Source organism: Necator americanus, chromosome IV, assembly GCF_031761385.1.
Source record: "Necator americanus strain Aroian chromosome IV, whole genome shotgun sequence".
NCBI classification, from domain to species: Eukaryota; Metazoa; Nematoda; class Chromadorea; order Rhabditida; family Ancylostomatidae; genus Necator; species Necator americanus.
This window is the reverse complement of record NC_087374.1, coordinates 27,109,407-27,130,061: the sequence shown is the minus strand read 5'-3', so window position 1 is coordinate 27,130,061 and position 20,655 is coordinate 27,109,407. Positions and strand designations below refer to the sequence as shown.

Here is a 20,655-nt window from a genome sequence, read left to right as displayed (position 1 = left end):
TGCGTTCTAAGGCACTTCTTAAGAACTAAGACGGTTTTTCAAGACGATTAGGGGGAGTTGAACGTGCCCACACTCATACTCGTAATCTACACTCCGAACTCTATATTTGCCCGTAGAGATCGCAACATGATCAGTTTTGTGATACGATACTTCTAATTCATACAAATGCGTCTTTCTGTGTTGCATCGGGTAACTGCAACGTGTTGGGCCGCAGCGAGAGAGGGTGGTATACGGAGAAAGTTGAGAGTTAAACGTTTCGCAGCCACCTGGTGCAGTATAAATATTAACCCGTGTATAGTAGGGTCAATGTGGCATGAAGCACGGTATAGTTGCTTAAGCTCCAAGCGGCGCGGTGAAGAAGGCGGTTGGGATGGGATCATTCCGAACTACAGCGAGGAACGATGTTAGAGTCTCCCTTAGACTGTAACCGCTAGGCTCTGCCGCACCGCGTCGGGCACAAGTTCTTACGCAACTGCGCCGTGCTTCATGCCATTTTAACCCTAATATAAGAGACAGGTCAGTGCCTAAACAATACAGTACCTTTTGCGAGAAAACATCCGGACGAGAATAGCGAAAAACATATCTATAGGGTAAAAAAAGAAGTAACCAAATAAGCAAAAATATGGAGGAAACAGCGGATGTTTGATGAGTAGGGGAGCTCATGGGCGAATAACATTAAACAAAATTCGACATCATGATCATGAAAATAAGTGAGACTTGTTCGTAGGACATGGAAGAAGCGCAGGAAATCTGACTCCGATTCAGAACGATGGATTTTCTCATTGTTTAAAAGTCGCTTTCTTCCCCGTGCGTATCCTTGTCGCATTAAGAGAATGCACAAAAAAGCGCTTGAGAAACCAAGCGTCCTATCAAAGAATGTACTTGTGGCGGAAATTGGAGGAGAGGGTTAGTCGGTTAGGAGAGAGTTTGTATAACAACTGCTTGACTTACGAGCATTTGCTTCATTGAAACTTTGAGCGGTCTTCCAGTAATCTTGTGAATCTTGACATTTGGTGTTCGTCTACTCATAGTGCATAACGGGGCTAAATGTGTTCGACTGCATAACTGCTATCCATCTTCGATTTTTGCTGAACAGATGAAGGGGAGAGTGTGTGTCAAGCAGAGGAAGTACGTAAGGTGCGGTAGACGCATCGCAGCAGGAGCTCAGTGCACTTTAAGTGGCTGTGCTCGAAGCAGTTCGGTGAAACGTTGCGGTTCAGGTCATGGTAAGACCCTTCTCTTCGCTGCGGTTCTAGTGAAGACGGCGATGATTTCACATGGGTCCCAACCGCTAGTCCCACCGTGTCGCTTCGAGTGCACCGCTTATACAGCTGCACCGAGCTTCATGTTGTTTTGACCCGACTATAACTGCCGATGATTGTATCCTTTACTAGGATTTATTCCCTCTGATGAAGAGAAAAAGGTTAAAACGTTAATATAGAATAAATGTGTATTTTTTATACATATAGAGAAAGTGATTCTAGAAGCAGTGCCCTACTTTTGCTGTTTGTGATGTCGACAGATTCAGTTAGCTTAATTTTTAGCAGTGCTACAATAGTTCAAAGTGCTGCTTTTTAGTACATACTCTGCATCTTTTACGGCTGTATCCATTACTACTGACTCAGTTTGCAAGTGCTGAGCGGGCAATAACAATAAAGTAATTTGAAATTTAAGTAAGCAGCAATGACAGTAGCGTAGAGCGTAGCGCCGTAGCGGCGACACGCTTCTTTAGCTTATTTAACCACTTTCAGATAAAAAATAAAATTGGTTTGTTACTGCGGTTTTCTACACTGCATTTCTACTTTTTACTTCTTTTTTTATTTCACACATTACAGAAGGGAAAGAAAAGAGACTGTGTCTTATGTTTAAACAGACAAGAAGAGGAAAACGAAGTGATACTAGCGAGTTTTGTGATACATACTTGTCCTGTAAAGCCTCGAATGCATATGGGTGATTGGTTCCAAAATATCGTACTTTGAGAAATTTCAAAATATAAACAATGCATTTGTTACTATTTTATGAACTAAAATTAGCTAGTAATGGTATTTACAACAAATAAATAGCATAGCAATAACTGTATTTTCTGCTTTATAAAACACGTTACTTTAGGATTAGGAAAACATTTGTAACAAAAGAAAAAAGTGTTGGAGTTGCTTTTGTTCCATGTCCCAGAGTGAAGTGCAAAGGGTTAGAAATAAGCAACACTTCTGGTTGAGAAAAAAAATTTCCTCTTTCCAGGAAACTATTTAGCTCTAGGATAGATCTCGAGTTTGTTTGATTATAGTAGAGTCAAAACGACATGAAGCAGCTGCGTAAGCGGTTGCGCTTGAAGCGGTACGGTGGAGCGTAGCTTTTAGGATCGAGTGAGAACCCCTGCTACCACCGTACATTGCTACAGTTCGCGATGGTCCCATCTCGATTTCAATTTTTCTCCACCGCGCCGCTTCGAGCACAGCCGCCTACGCAGTTGCACCGAGCTTTATTTCGTTCTGAGCCGACTATTTAACGTCAAAGATCAATTTATGTATAGATAAGATCGAGAGGGACTTTCAATTCAAATGAAAACTTGAGGGTTTCAATTAGTTGCTTCCTCAATTTGCCTGTTAGGAAGATTTGTGGAATGCGCGTATAAACCGCGGCGTCCATCCCTCTTTCTCTCTCAAATTTTGAAGTAGTTTCAAGAAAAAAGTAACACAGTTTAGAAAAAATGTTCCATATGTCTTGCATACAAAACGCCTAATCATCCCACCCAAAAGTTTCTTTGATGATGTTTCTCAGAAAATTCAAATACCTCTTCCCAGAGACATGTTTTTACGAACTTTTTCTCAAAAAATCTCGAATCTCGAGTCAGTGCCAGCGGATTTAGAGCTCCCAGTATGTGTGATTGATCGAGAAGTGAGGAAATCTCGCATGTTAATCTGTAGTAGATCACGGTGAGCAAAAGAGATCAGTAGATAGTAAAGAAATATTTATAGAAACGTGCACAGATATAATTCCCTGCTTCTATTAAAACATTCCAAATTTTCAATACAAAAAGTAGCATTAAAATTATCTTGTGTATTGGAATATAATTTCACAGGATATAATTTCACAGGTAGGACTAACTTTATGCCCACTTATTTTCAAGACGCTCTGTGTTTCTTCCTTTAAGATGAATCTCATTCACCGCCTTCTTGCTCCTATAGGTCTCAAGGGTACGGTAATGCTGCTACCAATTCCGAACTTTGTTTAAACAATGCTGCCAGTGATTTACTGCTGTGCTGAAAACGGGGACCATTATAAGATAAACCTAACATGAAATGGATTATAAAAAAATTAATTATGAATATACAGCATATTTCATAGAAAAATAGTGGCAACACCTATAATGACAAAGTCTTTGCGTCAAAGACTTTGATATAATTACTTTTATATAATTTATAAGATATAAGTACTTAAAATAATACGACATACTTCTACCGTATTTTTGATATGCACGTGTAGGCGTCGACAAGAAGCCCAATTAGAAAGCACTGCATCGTTAATCGCACATCGTCCATACGCATCTGGCACGTGAGGAGAGGGTGGTGGCTGGCTCATTTGGCATTCATCAAAATGATCAACGAACCAAAAGTGAACCAGTTGAGCGTTGACTTTTCCCGGAAACGCAACTACAGCACGCATTGAAATTAATGCACCGTGTTTCGTGGATGTGGGAACCACGCCTATTCTTCGGAAAACAGCAGAAGGTCAATGCTTGCCCGCAAACTGTAGGCCATGTCCTCTCTGCGCTCAGTTAACCGTAACACTGCAGTACCAACGAAGAGAATTACGGAATGGTGGAAAATTTGAGATAGGCACAGAGCTTTTCGGGACGCCTTCGACGGTTTTATGCTGGATCCTCGCTTTACTCCTATGACAATTCAAGTGATGTTATTACAAAGATCAAGACGACTTTTTCCCACAGAGTTGCAATTCAATGTATTTCGTAACGGTATTTTATTGTTTTCTTCACAAAGCCAATGAATAGGCTGTAATTTTCAAGAAGAGGTTAGAGTATCGCATCTGATTAGGTTCTACATACTAGGTGTGTTTTGAGAAAACTATTGTGAATAGAAATTGATGCGGTGACGAATTTCCTTTAGAAACGTTTCATCGAAAACATGTTTCTGAACAGAGATCAGTCAACGAATAGGAACTAAAAATGACAGCAAACGTAGAAAAACAAAATATAAAAGTAGGGGTGTTCACCATATGTTCCTGGAAGCACAAAAAATCTGCTTTATTATTTAATCTGTTTACTAAGTTGAAGCATTCGCAAAGACTGGATAAGTATGGTGTTAAGTAGGGTCAAAACGACACGGAGCACGGTGCAGTTGCGTAAGCGGGTGCCATCGAAGCGGTGCCGTAGAACTAGCGGCTGCACAATGAGGGTCTGTTCTCGCCCCTAACCGCTAGGCCCCACCGCATCGCTTTGAGCGTACGTAACTGCGCCGTGCTTCATGTCGTTTTGACCCGACTATAAATACATCTAATGAAGAATGCTTGAGTGTTTGCTTAAATGTGGAATTTTGTCTGAGATGTCCTTTCATAGGACATGTCTATCATTTGGAATACAATCCCGAAACGGATCATATTACATACAAATTCAAGCACGGGAACATCCTTTTTTTGCACGACAGACCTAGGCTGGGTACGGTAACAAGAATGTGGTGCAATAACCGCGTTTGCATGATAATTTCATTCGATTGATTACAGAAAAGCACAAGAAGAGAAGTTTATGGGAATTTTGGAGGTAATGTAACCGAATTCTGTGAAAAAACGGATGAAAGTCACAAAGTGGCAAAAAACTCAGAAAGCTTTTACCTCGTCAAATTCGGCCCCACAAAATGTACACTTAAGATTTCTATTGAAAGAAAGTAGTTGAAGAGAAAAATTATGTAAAAAAAGCTTCTCTTCTAGAAGTAAAATTTTTGGTAGAGAATTGTCTGAAATTGAAAAAAATTAACAGCAATTCTCGACCAAAAAAGGAAAAACTCCAATAAATGGATAGTATCTGCCAAGGAAACGTTTTCCAACTTATCTTCTATGTTCAGGATATCTTCTTAATTTCCTGGGTTACAATCCCCGGCAACAAAACAAAAATCTAGATCAAATAAAGAGAGAGAGAGAGAGAAAGAGAGAGAGAGAGTGAGTGAAAAAGTGAAAATGGGCGGAGCGGACATCTTCACCTTCTTTTTCATGTTAGGACAGCAGTTAAGCTTGTTACAAGAAGTTGTTTACCGTCCACAGCTACGGCTCTTTGCAGATTACTCAACAATTCGACGAATGGCATTTGACTAGCGGTTTTATGGTTCTATGTATGAGGTTGAGCGCGCCATGCGCATGCATTTTCGATTTGTGCGTGTGCTTATAGCTGCATTGAACACAATAACTGGCGAAAAACTCGTTCACATCATGTTTGTTTATGTGGCTTGCACGATCATACCATACATAATTAAATTGAAGGTGTATTGGGCAGTTGCCGAAATTGGATGGAATGACTACGGTGCTAGTCTTAGTTGTAATGTCCTGAAAATTACATTTTTCTGCTTATGGAAAGATTAGAATTGGCAAAGAGAGGAGCTATAGGAATTAGTGAGAGTGATCAGAATGAGTGGACGTCAAATTTGAAATTTAAGGGAACACAAATACCTACCTAGAGTAGGGTGAAAACAATATAAAGCACGGTGTAGTTGCGTAAACGGCTGGGATCGAAGCGGCGCGGTAAAGAAGGCGGTTGGAATCGATATGGGACCACTGCGAACTGCAGCGAGAACTGGTCTCAGCAGGGATCCACGCTACGCTCAGCACTGCGCTGCGAGCGCAATTGCTCACAACTGCTCACGCGACTGCACCATGCTTCACGTCATTTTGACCCTTACTATAACCTCTCTGCACCTTCTTGCTAACATTTTCTAAGAGTTAAACTGCGAATAGAACCGAAGAGGCTCTTTCTCTGGAGGAAAAATAGAGGAATTAAATTTTTCATGTAACAGCTAAACTATTAGGCCAGAACGCTTTTGAGGATTATTTTAATTGAGAAGTCAAATATGGACAGGAACATTTGTGAATGTATGTTTAGCCACTAATACGTGTATTGATCCAGATGACCACGACGCATTCATTCCAATTTTTCCTCTCACCTTGTTCAACACACTCCTCAGCCCTCTACTGAGCCGGCCGCGGTCGTCTGGGCACACGTAGGTGTTGGGACCTATTTTATTGTGTTAAAGTATTAAGCTGGCAACCAGGTTTCCTTACACTTTGCAACATTTCGTTTGCAAACTATTTATCCTCATACATTTAGTCCTCAACCAATGGCTTATTCTCCATCGTTTTCGATGACACGTTATTTACATACAGGCAGTATGTAGATCCCATGTTCGCAGAAGTCCAAGAACTTGCGATGAAAGAGCGGCTGAAGGTTCGTTTTGAACTCCTCTTCATCTTCGAAGTCGCATCCATCTAGATGATGAGGCGGAGACCGGAGCAAGTGGTAGGCGGACGGAGCAGTGTTTGGGCTCCATGGCGGGGTAGTAAGAATGGTACAGTCGAGGCTGGGCTGCTTCATCAGAGTCAACATGCCACTCACTCACTCCGCGACATGTGGTCGCGCGTTTCATGCAGAAAGAAGACTTTCCTATACATCCTTCTAAGCTGTGCAGAAACCCGGCCCTGCTGCTCGCAGTACTTTCTAGTACTGATAGTAGAACAATGTTACAGAAGGCTCAAATGAATGACTCTTTTGACATTCGAACAACATAACTTCTTGGACTGAGGTCGAGGCATTAGGACTTCCTTTTCTCTCGTCTTGAGGCATGGCGATGAGGCGAGTAGTTATTTTAAAGCAGTTAATATCCTCTTCAGTTACCAAATAGTCCAGCTACTCAGATCCACAGAGGTGACGAGAGTGGTGCAGGTGTCAGACTTCATGCGCAACTGGTGAACTGTCAAAGCACGAGATAGAGGAATACTACTGCCAGCAGCAGCCATCAACGGGGAGCGTTAGTTATAGAATATGAAGTACTTCGGATGGACTGAGCTGACTGATAGTATTTGGCGAATAGGTCAACTAAACAAGTTTCTAGGATCTTTAAACAACAGAAAGGCACATACTTATGCAGATTTTGTGGTTAAGCTGCCTATGTATGCACATACATGTGCACAAAGCGACTAATGTCGACCTTCTGTAAACGTAAAGCGATGAGAATTCGAAGCAGCGCCCTGACTCCCGACGTGTAGTGACGAATCAACCACATTCGCACGAGCACAGTTACAAAGGTTAAAACCAGGTGATAAAGGGAAGAAAGGAGTCAGGAAAAGAGGAATGTCGGGAAAAGAGTAGGAGAAGGAAAACATGCAAACGCACAGATAGCGTGTTTCCGGAAAAAAAGTCTGCAGTATTAATAGATTGGATTGAGAATCATGTGGAAAAGTAAAATCTATTAGTATATCCTATGGAGAGAAAAAGGAAGCTGGCAGATTTTCGGTCGATCATAATGGTAAGTGACTGTCTGATTAATGACAGCATACCACGAAACTGATGTAGTTGGGAAACCTGTGGAAGAACCTAGAGTTTGGGGTGAAGACTACGAATATAGGTGTGGTTCCGCTGATTTGCCCCTACTCGCCCTGGAATATGGCGTGGGAAATAGCTTTTGTTTGTATGAGGTACGCGAAAACACTCCACCCTTCTGCACGCGGGCGTCCGCGAGCGAGGGGGCAAAAGCAATAAGATCTTCTCACCAACCTATTCAAGTAAAACCAAGGAATAGGCCGCTGAGGGGAAGAGACCGTTTTCAAAGGGGTGTGTTCTAACGTAGGAATAAATACCGTTCCCACGCCGTTCCGTGATACGCTGCCTTTAATTGAGAAGCTAGTTGTTAAAAATTAAACTAGCTGTTGGAAAATTTATAAGTTTTCGGCCTGAAAAAGTTGGCGATATAACACAAAAAGCAAAAATAAAAAAAAAAACATAAGCAAAAGGAACAGGCAGGGTATGTACAAAAATACCATTGTTACGATTATGGAAAACATGTAAGGACAGAAGGATTTGCAGGAGAAAATATGAAGAAGGAAAGAGTAGCAAAAACCAAAGTAGCAAAAGGTTTCAGGAACAAAAGCAGCTGATTCGTGGTAAAAGGAGGAGCTTCTTTAAGTGTTAGTCCAGGAAAAGTTCGCAAAGTCATTATTTCCTTTTCTTTTGCAAAGTATTAGGTTGGTGCAAAAGAAATGCAGGCTTTTTTGTTTTATTAGTTTCAACACTATTTTTTTTTGATAAACTAAGCCTTTTTTTACGAGGTATTATACATTGTTGGAAAGCTTATTATATGAGTTTTCTTTCATACAGACATTCATCCTAGGCGAAAATTAAAGCTGCAAAGTATGGAACAGGTGAAGAACAATTAGTGTCGGCCACACTAATTCTTTGTTGTTGTTATAATGATGAATACAATTAGGTGTAAATCATCAGCAAACACAAAAACCTATCAAAACAAAGTACCTAGTCAGATTAATTCGCCATTAATCTTGAAGCATTTCATTTTAAATCCAAAAATTTTGCGTTGTAGTTAGCATTGTGTATCTACGAAAAAGGAAAATCGACGTCAAGGAAGCAGTAGTCTGCTCATTACGACTCGGATCTCCAAAGTGAATTGCTGGATTGCGTGTTGTTTATATGTCATCAACACCACTCGCATACATGCAAATACTCACAGAAGTGCGTACGAGAAAAAAACGGCACAGAAAATGTCCAAAAATCCCAGAGTTTTCCTCAATGATTTTCTTTCAGTTCAGGAGAAAATCTACTCTGTTGTCATGGAAAATCAATTAAGATAGATTACGCTTCGATTTGGTGTGAAAAGTTTGTATGAAAGAAAAAGAGGGTAAAAAAAGGAGAAGACTGCCAATGACTCTTTGTGTGGTGGAGGTTTACAATCATTGAAGAGATTTGTGAGTGGGCCGACCATTGTATCATGTCGATGTCCCTATCTTCCCAGACAAGACTAATTCCAACTTGTCGACCTTGAAAGTATGAAAAGCTACCTTTGTTTTGGATTTATTTCTACTACACATTTACCCCATACCCTCCACCACTAAAGAAGGATAAAGGATAAAGTGCACAACGTTGATCAATCGCTATTGGGATGGGATTCCGCGTTCGAATTCAACTCAGACTTCGCTTGATGCGTTCGACCACGAACGTATCAAATGCTTGGTTGGAACTCGGGCGGATTTGAACCTCCGATCGATCGTAGAGCCAGACCGGAACCTCTGCGCTACATTGCCTCTACCACCACTAAAAAAGGGTGAAAATTAATTCAAGTTTTCAAGTAATGTGATTCAGTAAGTAATTCATTCAGTAAGTAGCAAATAATTCAGTAATGTGTCTACAAAAGCGGTGCCCGTTTTAACAGGTGGAGAAGACAGTGGCTACGCAGAGGTAATACGAAAGACGCATATGAAAAGAAAGAAGAGGTTTTTTTTTGTGAATTTGGAGAAAAAGTGAAAAGTTCTACTTATCTCCAACTTAAAGATCTTTACGCCACTCAATTTGGACTTTTAGAAATAGTTGCAGATGTTGAGGCGGAGACAGCCAGAGGAAATAAGTTGTTACATCTGACCTAGATATGCTGAGGACGAATTTTCACATACTAGGGAGCAGCTGTAATCCCAAAAAAAAAAATCGAATAAAATACAATAAGTGTGTAAAATCGACCTTTTGTAGTAAGGAGTGAATGAACTCAACAGAGCGGGCATGGTTTTTGTTGAGGTAAGGAGAACAAAAGTGGCGACAATGAAGCAGCGAAAGATCGTTACGTTACGACAGACGTCGCACCCACCCGCTGACGACACACATTCGGCAATGAGTATGTGTGCGTGATCGAGGCGAAAAACATCGTGATGGTCCCCATGAAGACCCTCATGTGCAAGAAGTCCAGTCTGTACTACAGGTACTGCATAGTCTACCAACCAAACGATACCAAACCGAGATCGTAGAAGAGGGGAACCGTGTCTGCACTTGCATATGCTCTTTAAGCGACCGCTACATGTTCAATACAGTCTTCTTTGTCTCATATTTGTCTCGCCCGTGCTTCTTCCCTATGAAGCAGTCAAGTGAAGGTGTGGTATCCACGCGGGTCCTGCTCTTCTTTCTTATGTTTATTGCAAAAAACCCCATTCCTACCGTAGATGCTTTCTCCCCAATCAGCGCTTTTTTGTCTGCACCACGTCGTTGCTACAGCAACTCACAGCTAGCTCGTGTAGCTCATAAGTTGTCAGTCAATTCGTTCGAAGAGAGTCTTAACCGTTGGACCCCGTTTCTTCTTCACTTCAATCCACACTTTTCACCTCTTCACTGAACAGCAGGCTGGGATTTCATCAACCGTTAAGCAAAGGCGTCAAATTGGTGGAAAATCGGCAAGAGGAGTTAATCCGATAACATAACGTAACAAATCGTCTAGAAACACATCATAGGAGAAAAACAAGCTGCTCAATAGCAGTTCCATCACCGGAAACTTCAAATTAACCGGCGAAATTAACGAGTCGGAAGAGCGCCACCAACCGTAAATTTGAAATCTCGGTTCCTGGAAACGGAGCCATAGAAACGCAAGTTTCACTAGAAAAACTACATACAAACAGGAGAAGTTCAAGGAAGCGAATTAAAGGTGAAGCGAAGTGAATATTGGAAATTTTGCCCGAAAGGGCATACAGACTTTACATATAGAGGGGTATGGTAGGAAACTCGAATTAGCCTCATGTTCAAGTGAGCGCGAAATTTGTCGTGCGCCACTAAAAACAAATTAAAGTCACAAGGTCAGCTGTGTAGCTTGGTAGGTGAACTGCGTCAACCCTCTTTTTTTTTACTAAGCTCCTAAGAAGGAAAGGGCAGAAAGTGATTATTGACCTCCGCAAAAGCGTGTTCATTTAATAAGGGAATAAAATTTCTGGCGTTAATCAAGAATCAATAGAGTTGGGATGCGCCGCCGCGTTCATATCAATTCAGAATCGTTTGATGTTAATGAACGCACGTCTACCCTACAGATGACCTGCTTGGGCTAGTCGATGTATCAAGTCAGTGTTTTTAATCTGATTAATTTGATCGTGCACTCACACTCGGACCTCTTACCGACTGCGTTACACCTTACTAATTTAAGATGTCATATTAGTCCGTTTTACGGATCTCCTTCGTTAGAGAGACCACAGCAGGTTAGTCGCGAGGCTACATGGCGTGTTCCAAGAAAGGCGGAAGGGGGTTAATCGCGGACCAGAAGCGACTTTGTTCTTGCCGGAAGACGCAAGTTGATACAGGAGATGAAGTCTCTGTTTCCGCTGTGCTACGATCAGCTCATTATACTATTGTATCCCGCACGTCCGTCCGACCAAAAGCCTGCAGTCAAGTGAATGGGTGGTGCAATGGACGAGTTGCCTCCAACAAACAAGCAACACCTTGCAATCCGGAAGGACGGAACGTTCTTCCAAAACTCATGTAACTAGAGGCCGGCAATCTGCCCTTGTGTCTTAAAATTATATACGAGACACAGTAATAAAGAAGAGTCTTCTGACTTCGGAGGAAAGAATTGTACGGTATTGTCAGTAAAGACGGGGTTGCCGGGTCATATAGGCTATTGATACGGAAAAAAAACTAGAATGGCGATGTGTATTTATAACGCACGCACGCTTGCATCGGATCCATTGAAGATTTTGATGATGCAAGCCTGGAAGATTAAGGAAGACGTCATCGGCCTGACCGATACGAGACGACGCCACCCTCCATATATGAAACTGGAGAAGAACGGTTCTTAGGAGCATGTCGCAGTGCAAGAGTTAGTGGAGCTGGCGATTTACTACCACAAATGTGGCAAAGAACATAGACTCTTTCGAACAACTTACGATCCGAAGCGGACGTCTGCAGTTGAGAAGATGTGGGTCAATGTCAAGTTTGACGATCTTCTCACGTTCCATTATTAAGCAACGAGGAAAAAGACGTCGAAGTTTTTTATATGGACTTGGAGAAATTCTACAGGAGAGGTCATACTCTCTACAAAGTCTGTTTTTTCCGAATTTAACATTACGACTAAGACCACCCATGGGAACTCGCAGAATTCGCAATTCCAGAAGTCTTCTTCTCTACTCTGGACGTGAGAGTCACTCGGTGGAGGGTGCCATACTGAAATTCACCTCATCATCGTCAATAAAAGGTTTTGAATGATTGTACCAAGGTTTTATACATGATCGGAACATCGCCTTTTTCAGGAGAGTTTTCTTTCAGAGAAAGAGAAGAGAAAAAATCGTAAAACTCAGAAACTCAGAAACGTAGAAGCGAACTTCCAGAACCATCATCAGCTGGGAGCTCTTCGCTTCGCTTGTTGGCTTTTGGGAAGTTATAGTCATGGGCAACATCGACGACGAATATGAACGACATGTAGGACACATTCATGACTGTAAGAAGAAAGTGAAGACCAAGAGAAGCCTGTATCCGGAAACTCTACAGCTGATACGTCAGCGTGGAGCCGGACGAGCTGCACAAAGAACTCACATCCGTGGTCGCAAGGCTTTGCAGAGTGGCATAAAGGGAGACCTCAAACAGAGAAGACTTGAAGCTGAAAAGGCAGAAAAGAGCATTCTTTATGCCCGTTGAGACTTCGCCAATCGCAAGACAAAGATTACTGCTCTCCCGAACCCATACTGAGCAACCATTGCATCGAGAAGGGAAATGGAGAAAATCGTCTACGACTTCTACTCTGACTTTCGACAGCCGTGTCTCAGATGGATATGTCATTCCAAAAGTTCTCCATTTCGAATTCCGACATGCGATCATGTCGGCGAAGAGCTGAACCTTACCCGGCTCCGACAGAATCAACTCTGAACATCTGAAGAACCTACCGCTAGTCCTCATCAATGCACTGGCGAGGCTCTTCGCTCGTTATCTATCGGAATGCAAGGTCCCTAAATAGTGGGAGGTCACCACGTTGTATAAGAAGGGAGATCCACAGGACATGGGCATTTATCCCCCAATCTGCTTATCTACTGTCTGTAATCGACAAGCTCTTCACGAGAGTGATCCTAAAGAGAATAGAAAGAACATTAGATGAAGGACAGCCATGCGTGCAAGTGGAGTTTCGAAAAGGGTTCACTATGATTGACTGAATATATTGCTTCAGAACTCATCGAAGTATCGCGAGAGTGCAAGATGCAGCTGTGTCTCTTTTCTATCGACTTGAAGAAACCCTTCGATTCAGTTGAGACTGAAGCGGTCACGGAGGCCTCGTCATGGAGGTCAAGTCGTCCCTTCTCCATAAATAAAGATACCTTGTAAGTTGTATAGCAACTTCACGACCAAAATCTCCTCATTTTACAATTATTTCATAATTAACGTGAAGAGAGGGGTTTGTCAGGGTGACAAAGTTTCACTCAAAATATTCAGTGCCACTCTAAAGATCGCCATGCGAGGATTGGAATGGGATAACGTGGGAGTGGAAGTTGACTGCCGGGACTTACACCATCTTCGTTTCGCTGATGACATCGTTCTTATAACATCAAGCATCAATCAGGGGTATCGGATGCTAGCCGAATTTGATCAAACGTGTAAAAAGATCGGTTTTCAGCTGAACCTAGACAAGGCGATGTTTATGAGGAACGGATGAGTTTCTGAAGCACCATTCATGCTCAACGGTAGGAACATATCCGAATGCTCCAGCTATGTATATCTAGGTCGGGAAATCAACATCAACAGCACTCTTTTCACATTGGAGGGTAAGATAGCAACTGCGAGAGCTTCAGACTCATCTGAATGTGTTGTTGACTTTGCTCCGCTGAGACTAAGTATTTCACGTAAGTAGCAAAGAGGAAGGAAATGGAATCCACATCCTTCTGCGTTTACGTACGCACGTAAGGATCCGTGTCAAGCAGTAAGTGATTACGAAGCGTTGTAACGAACTTTTTTCATTGCTAAAACTTTTCAGAACTGTAAGAGCTCCTCTTAAAGAAAGAAACAAAGCATGGGTAAATCCAGACAAAAAGGAGGGCATGAATATGAAATTTTTATGGACATATCAATGTGAGGAGGGCATGAATGTGAAGACTTTATGAATAAATAAAAATAGAATAGAATGTGAACGAATTGTAAAAAGTCGAAACTGTGAAATCTGCAGTACTTGAAAAGAGTACCTGATTAAAAAAAATGCAGTAGAGATTAGTACGAAAGGCCCGCGCAAGCTCGAGGTTTCCTGTTGCTGAAACTCTGCTACTAGGAGTAAGGTATTTTTTGATGTTTTATGAAAAGGCGAAATTTTGCAGCCATCCACCCAATTTCCTGCTAGTATATCTAACGGAATATTGTGAGCGGAAAAAGAGCAGTTCTTTGTTACAAAGCTATCCGAACATGTAGTTGCCGGACGAGGTAGCAGGTAGACGAGGTGCCGGAGAAGATGTGCGAACTGTATTAGACGTTGATCTCTAATTCGTTCCAAAAACAACCTTCCCAAGCCGGATAATCCACACGTTTTTCCATCACATCTATCATAAGCATATCGATGATAGGATTAGAGAAGCCATCCCTCCTTAATCGTTTCCCGAAGGCAATCACGAGGTACAGGCGCAAACAAAATTGGTGCGAGAATGGCGTCTGAATGGTAAAGGCATCATGGACAACATGGAAGAACTTGGACGGCGACAGAATCAAAAAAATATATGCATTACAAAGGAAAAACATTGTTTCTCTTGCTTCAAATTCTCAATTCCTTTTTGAGACAGTGAGAATGTGGAATCCAGAATACACTATGAGTTGACGAATAGAAGAAGTGCTTTCAGTCGGATGTGAAAGAGATCGAGCGGGGAATCCTAAGACAACTGCACAGCTATCATAAGCACATCGGTGACTAGCCGCTGCTGCACAAAAAGCATGTTATGCGGTAAACAGCGATGCGCGGGATTGACCCTGCAGTTGCTCGCATTAGAACTTTCGTATTTGACGTGCGATGCAGCGTCTACGTCCAGAATAGTTCCAGCACAAGTGAGATTGGGGAGAGAAAAGTTTATAACATGTTGCGACAACTTAAAACAGTAAATTACTATGGTGGTGCCTAGTACATGGGTGATTTCAATTCTCACTTCCAAGGTAACCGGCGTTCTGACATCCAGTACTTTCCAGGAATACGTATGAGAAGTTGACAACCAGGTGGATCAAAACTTCCAAAGAAATCTCCCGCTTCTTCGCTATTTCGTTCAAAATAAACCTGACTTCGCTTACTGCTGGCATGGTAAGCAATTATTGCATGTAGCACTAAATGCACTCACTGCATGATTAACGACACTTTGGTGTATCATAACGCTACTAAACATCAAAGATACACTGCATTAATTTTGTTTGATGGTTCACATTAGCTGAATAAATGCTTCAAACTCGCACTGAACGGTTGTCTAAGCTTGGATGTGAGCAATAAGTGAAACTTTGATTTGTGACCATCCAAAAGGTTACAGCAACCCTTTTTTTCTTCGAATGTTATATCACAGATTGTTCTATGATGTTATGAGTGCTGTAAAACATAACTGTACATACCTTGCGTGCAAGATCGCAGGAGAATTTCATGGGATTATTCCTCACGCTTATTACAACTACTGTGGTATTGAGATGGTTGATTTGAATTCACATTTTTACACCTATTCTACTAAATAAAAGTTACTGTCTAAATTTGAATGGACATTTTATGGAACTTTCGAGTGCTAGAGTAAACAAGCATTTGATCAGTAGTAATAACTTAAGGGATCACCCCACGAATCTGAGGTAGTACGGATTTAAGGTGGAGTATTCTTATACGGGATAGTAGACTACGTAGAGGGGGTGATCCCGTCTATTTCCTCTTAATTGCCGTAAAACGGTCCGGAAGATACGGCGCGTACACAAGCTGCTCCAATCGAACTCGCTGTAGATAGTAGCGCACCGGAGCCTCGAAGCCGTATCTTCCGGGTATTTTTTACGGTAATTAGGAAGAAATGGGCGGAATCACCCTTCTCTCCATGATCTACGATCCGTATACGAATACTCCACCTGATATCCGTATCACCTCAGATTCGTGGGGTGATGCCTTTTAATGTATTCAGCGCACATTTTTTTTTAACTTTGTAACTTTACGTGTTCCCCACATTTGCACTCAGACCACACCAATTATTGTTGCAAGATTAGAGTAGTAAAACGACGGAGACAACAAGCAGTGGATAAAATGGCCACATAGGAGGATTTCCTAAGAGTCCTCTACTTCTTCTTCTTCCTCCTAGCGTTTGTCTCGCGTTGTTGCAGGATCCGCCTTTCTGCTTCATGTCTTCCATTTGGTTCTATCCATTGCATCAGCCGTACACAAAAGCGCATCTATCATATCCAGCTTCGCACGGTCTAACCAGCGAATCTTTGGCCTCCCATATGGCGTCACTCCCGAAACGTCGAACTTCAGAGCGGTTTTGGCAACAGAATCTTCCTCTCGCCGCAAGACGTGACCAAACCGTCTCAGTCGCGCCTCCTTCATCTTCTCAGTTATCGGGACGACGCCGAAGATGGAGCGTATAGTGTTGTTGAATACTTTCTCTTTTAGAGTTACACCTATCGTCCACCTCAACATCCGTATCTCCATAGCGTGCAGCACTCTTTCCAAGGCTTTCGTCGTCGGCCAGCACTCGCATCCGTAAAGGGCAACAGGGCGCACAACCGTCCTGCAGATCTTCGACTTCGGTCGAACAGGGACTTTCTTGTCGCACAGTACGCATGTTGCCATTTTCCATTTCATCCATGCCGCATTTACACGTGCTCGACCTTCTTGATCAATGTCGCCTGTGGAAGTCACTTTGGATCCAAGGTACTTGGAACAGTTCACCTTGTTTAATTCGGTGCCATCGACACGAATTGAACCATCCTCTATCCTTGGTCCGCACTCCATGTACTCAGTTTTTGATGTGTTGAGGCGCAATCCATATTGCTGCAGCCGATCCTTCCAAGACTGTACTTGTTTCTGAAGATCATCTCGAGACTCCGACGCGAGCATGACATCGTCGGCAAAGAGTAGAGTCCACGGATGCTGCTTCTGGATTTCCTTCGTTATCGTGTCCATGCACACTATAAACAGCAGGGGTGAGAGGGATGAACCCTGATGAACCCCTGCTGTTTATACTGTGCATGGACACGAACTTGTACTTGTACAGGGAATAGCCTGCTTGTTCCAGCAGCACATCGTACAACGCTGGTAGGCTTCGCATTAAACAGCTTTGTCCACCTCACATATTCTTCTGGTACTCTATGCGACCTCATGGACATCCATAACAGCTCATGAGGGACACGGTCGAAAGCTTTCTCGAGATCGAGAAAAGCAAGATGCACAGTGCGGTTCTTCTCTCGATGTTTCTCCAGGAGGATACGGACAGCATGGATAGCATTTATAGTGCTGCAGTCCTTCACAAAACCGCACTGGCTGAGTGAAATGCTGACAATTTTCCTCAGACGAGCTTCCAGGACACGCTCAAAACCTTCATCGTATGGCACAGCAGTCGTATAGGCCTGTACGAAGTGCAGTCAGCAATGTCTCCTTCCCCTTTCCAGACAGGCACGGTCACGGAAGTTTGCCAAACGTCTGGAGTCCGTCCTTCTGCAACGATCTTGTTAAATAGAGTTGCGGGCCACACGGACCCTCGATCTCCTAGCAGCTTCCAGACATCAGCAGGTATGTCATCAGGACCAGTTGCCTTGTTCGACTTCATTTTTGCGGGAGCAGCACTGACTTCGACGGCAGTAATTGGTAGAACAGGACCCTCGACGCTGGAAACAGTTGGGATCGGAGGATGACAGAACTCTTCGTTACACAAGTGATTGTAGTACTCTCGCCACCTCTCCAGGATCTGACCAGAGCGGCGCAGAATGGCTCCATCAGCTCCCTTAACGATCTTGGTGTGTTCCATATCCAACGTTGAGCGTTGACGCGCTCTGACTAAACGATACACTGCCCGCTCGCCTTCTCTGGTATCAAGCATGTCGTACACAGCCTTGTAGCGGTCCGACTTCGCCTTGGAGACTGCCTTCTTAGCCTCCCTCTTCGCCGCTAGGTAAGCACCTCGATCTTCAGGCTGACGTGTCCTCCACCAGAGCTTATATTTGGACTTCTTCTCACGAATTGCCGCCTGAACTTCCTCGTTTCAAAACCACGTAGCTTTTTGTACTTTGGGCTTACCTAGAGTCGCCTTTCCCAGAGTGTTCTCCGCAGTCAAGCGTATAACGCTGGAAGTAGTCGAACACATTTCCTCCACACTACGAGTTGTGTGAGGAAGTGTAGATGGAGCCACGGACGCAAAAAATACCTCCTTTGGATCCTTCAGATTCCAGCATCTGATGCGCTGTGTTTCAGTTCTTGGATGTCTCTTCCTTGGACGGGAGATTTTCAAGTCCATAACGAGCAGATGGTGTTGGGCAGCGATATGGTCTGTAGGGTTGACTTTTGAATCCTGCAGAAGTCGGCGATCTCGTCGGCGTAACATCCAGAAATCTATTAGTGTTTCACGACCGCCGCTGGTGTACGTGATCAAATGCGATTTTCTTTTCCGATACTGCGTGTTAGCAATGATCAAGTCACTTGCAACAGCATACTCCAGGATTCGCAACCCGTCGTCGTTCTGAGCTCCATGGCCGCATCCACCAGGACAACTCTCAAACCCGTCTTTCCGAGAACCGACATGTCCACTGAAGTCTCCTCCGATTAAAAGTACTTCTTCGCCTTCCAGGGATTGGACGTACTGCTCCAGATCTTTCCAAAAGCTTGCCTTCTCTTCTTCACTACAGCCCACCTGTAGCGCATAAGCAGAGGCGACTCGCAATTCCACTTCTCCTATGTCCACTTTTACAGCCATCAGGCGATCCGATAGTCGATCCACCGCTGTGACGCTGTTTCTAAACGACTCGTTCAATGTGATACCAACGCCATTGCGATTTGATGTGCCGTGGTAGATGAGCTTGTAGCCATCGCCTAATTCCCTTGACTTGGAGCCTTTCCAGCGAGTCTCCTGTACACAGCATATGTCAACATGGCGTTTTCTGAGACTGTCTGCCAGTACACGACTTCTCCCAGGAAGCGTCCCAACGTTAAGCGTTGCCAAGCGCACTGGATGTTGTTGGCGATGGCGGACTAACTTCTTTGGCCAGCTCCGTCCTCTAGCCGGTAGCCCTCGCATATATGCCACACTGCCCGGGCGAGGACAATGCGCGTCGCTTTCGGGGTACGCCCTAGCTTCTGAAGAACACATAGTAGACATTAGCAGTATGACGGCAGTGCAGTGCGACGGGGGTGTTGTCCTCGGTCGGCTTGTCGCACTAGCAAGCTAGCAGCCTGGCACCGGAATCGTCATACTACCTCCTCAATTAGCTAGCCTGTAGCCTTGGCCCAAGGACCGGGCTACTAGCCGGACACCTTTGTGGCATGGTTGAACCTACCGAGACGAAGTCTCGCCACCATAGCTGCCCGACGGCCAGGGCCACCGCTGCGCCGCTTTGAGGCGTGAGGTAGGATTTGCAGCAGTAAGAGTCCTCTACTTGGAATTGTTAATAGTGTTATGCTTTGGATGCTTACATTTCTCCACCATCGTGATTAACTCGTTTTTGGATAATGCAATTTAATTGCCACAGGTTGGTGAAAAGGTAGTATTTGGGAAGACATATCCATCAGAATACAAACAAGCTCGAAACATGTGTACGTGAGGTCGACCGCTCACGTGCACAAGTGTTTTCAACTCAATAGAAATATAACAAGTGGTCAAGGAGTTAAAATCTATTAAGTAAGTCGAGAAAACACGGACCATCTGCGACGTGTACAAAAAGGAGCAACGGAGCAAAAGGAGGAGGGGCCTCCTTATAATGTGATCGGAAAAGGATGGGAAATAATGTCATGAACATTGTGAACCATTAAGTTCGGTATGTTCGGAGCGGAGACTAGACAAAACGGAAGAAAAAGAAATTATTTGCGCCAAAAATACTTACAAAAAGCATAAACTTATCGCTTACGAATGACGAAAGCTGAGACGGAATTGAAAAAGCGAAGACAAGTGAGGAATCTAAGGCAAGAACGTGTAAACTAACCAGGATTAGTCCGTATTCCTATTGTAAACTTTCTTCGAACATGAAAGTAAAATCTTCCAATGATTTGCGACTACAAAGCGGTGATTTCGGGAACGAAAAGAGACGAAGCAATCGAGGTGGACAATCAGCAGTGCGCGACATCCCATAAATCCGCTTTTTAGGATCATGGGCCGGTTGGGACACAGGAGCGCTTAAACGAACACTTTTAGAAAAATTTAGAGTATACAGGTGCCCCCGTCTATGAACCTATAGAGTTCATTCTTTGGGTGTCTGCGTCTCACTCACGCGCACTTTCTGGTTGTTCTGTGCTGTACCGTTGTTTTGATTTATTTCAGCTTTTTCAGCCCAACCGCAGAAAGCAGCCTTTGAACGAAATACGCAGAAAATTATAGTTGTGATAGCAAAAGCACTTTCTATAAAAGTCCCCGAGAATCGGTTGGGACAACCTTCCCGTTTAATAAAAACAGGAAAAATACTGCGACCATCACTGCAACGTCATCGAGAGGTGTAGAAAAGACTGCTCAGTACTG

The 20,655-nt window shown here is 43.3% G+C and overlaps 2 protein-coding genes across 5 annotated transcripts; one reads left to right on the top strand and one right to left on the bottom strand.

Annotated features, from left to right (window-relative positions):
- Positions 1 to 12,412: 12,412 nt before the first annotated feature.
- RB195_002861 (uncharacterized protein) lies at positions 12,413 to 15,468 on the top strand (the record flags this gene model as incomplete). Of its 3 annotated transcripts, XM_064200305.1 has the most annotated exons (5): positions 12,413 to 12,656; positions 13,185 to 13,335; positions 13,448 to 13,576; positions 15,173 to 15,281; positions 15,406 to 15,468. In XM_064200305.1, 5 exons carry the CDS (start codon positions 12,413 to 12,415, stop codon positions 15,466 to 15,468), a joined length of 696 nt encoding a protein of 231 aa, XP_064056186.1. The 3 variants fall into 3 exon arrangements, with proteins under 3 accessions (XP_064056186.1, XP_064056188.1, XP_064056187.1); XM_064200306.1 differs by lacking the exon at positions 12,413 to 12,656 and having other exon boundaries at positions 13,214 to 13,335; XM_064200307.1 differs by lacking the exons at positions 13,185 to 13,335; positions 13,448 to 13,576; positions 15,173 to 15,281; positions 15,406 to 15,468 and having other exon boundaries at positions 12,413 to 12,661.
- An 866-nt stretch (positions 15,469 to 16,334) lies between these two features.
- RB195_002860 (uncharacterized protein) lies at positions 16,335 to 19,505 on the bottom strand (the record flags this gene model as incomplete). Of its 2 annotated transcripts, XM_064200304.1 has the most annotated exons (5): positions 16,335 to 17,093; positions 17,156 to 17,563; positions 17,614 to 18,180; positions 18,358 to 19,283; positions 19,484 to 19,505. In XM_064200304.1, the coding sequence occupies 5 exons, from the start codon at positions 19,503 to 19,505 to the stop codon at positions 16,335 to 16,337; spliced, it is 2,682 nt and encodes an 893-aa protein (XP_064056184.1). The 2 variants fall into 2 exon arrangements, with proteins under 2 accessions (XP_064056184.1, XP_064056185.1); XM_064200303.1 differs by lacking the exon at positions 19,484 to 19,505 and having other exon boundaries at positions 17,198 to 17,563; positions 17,635 to 18,180; positions 18,358 to 19,305.
- Positions 19,506 to 20,655: the final 1,150 nt, after the last annotated feature.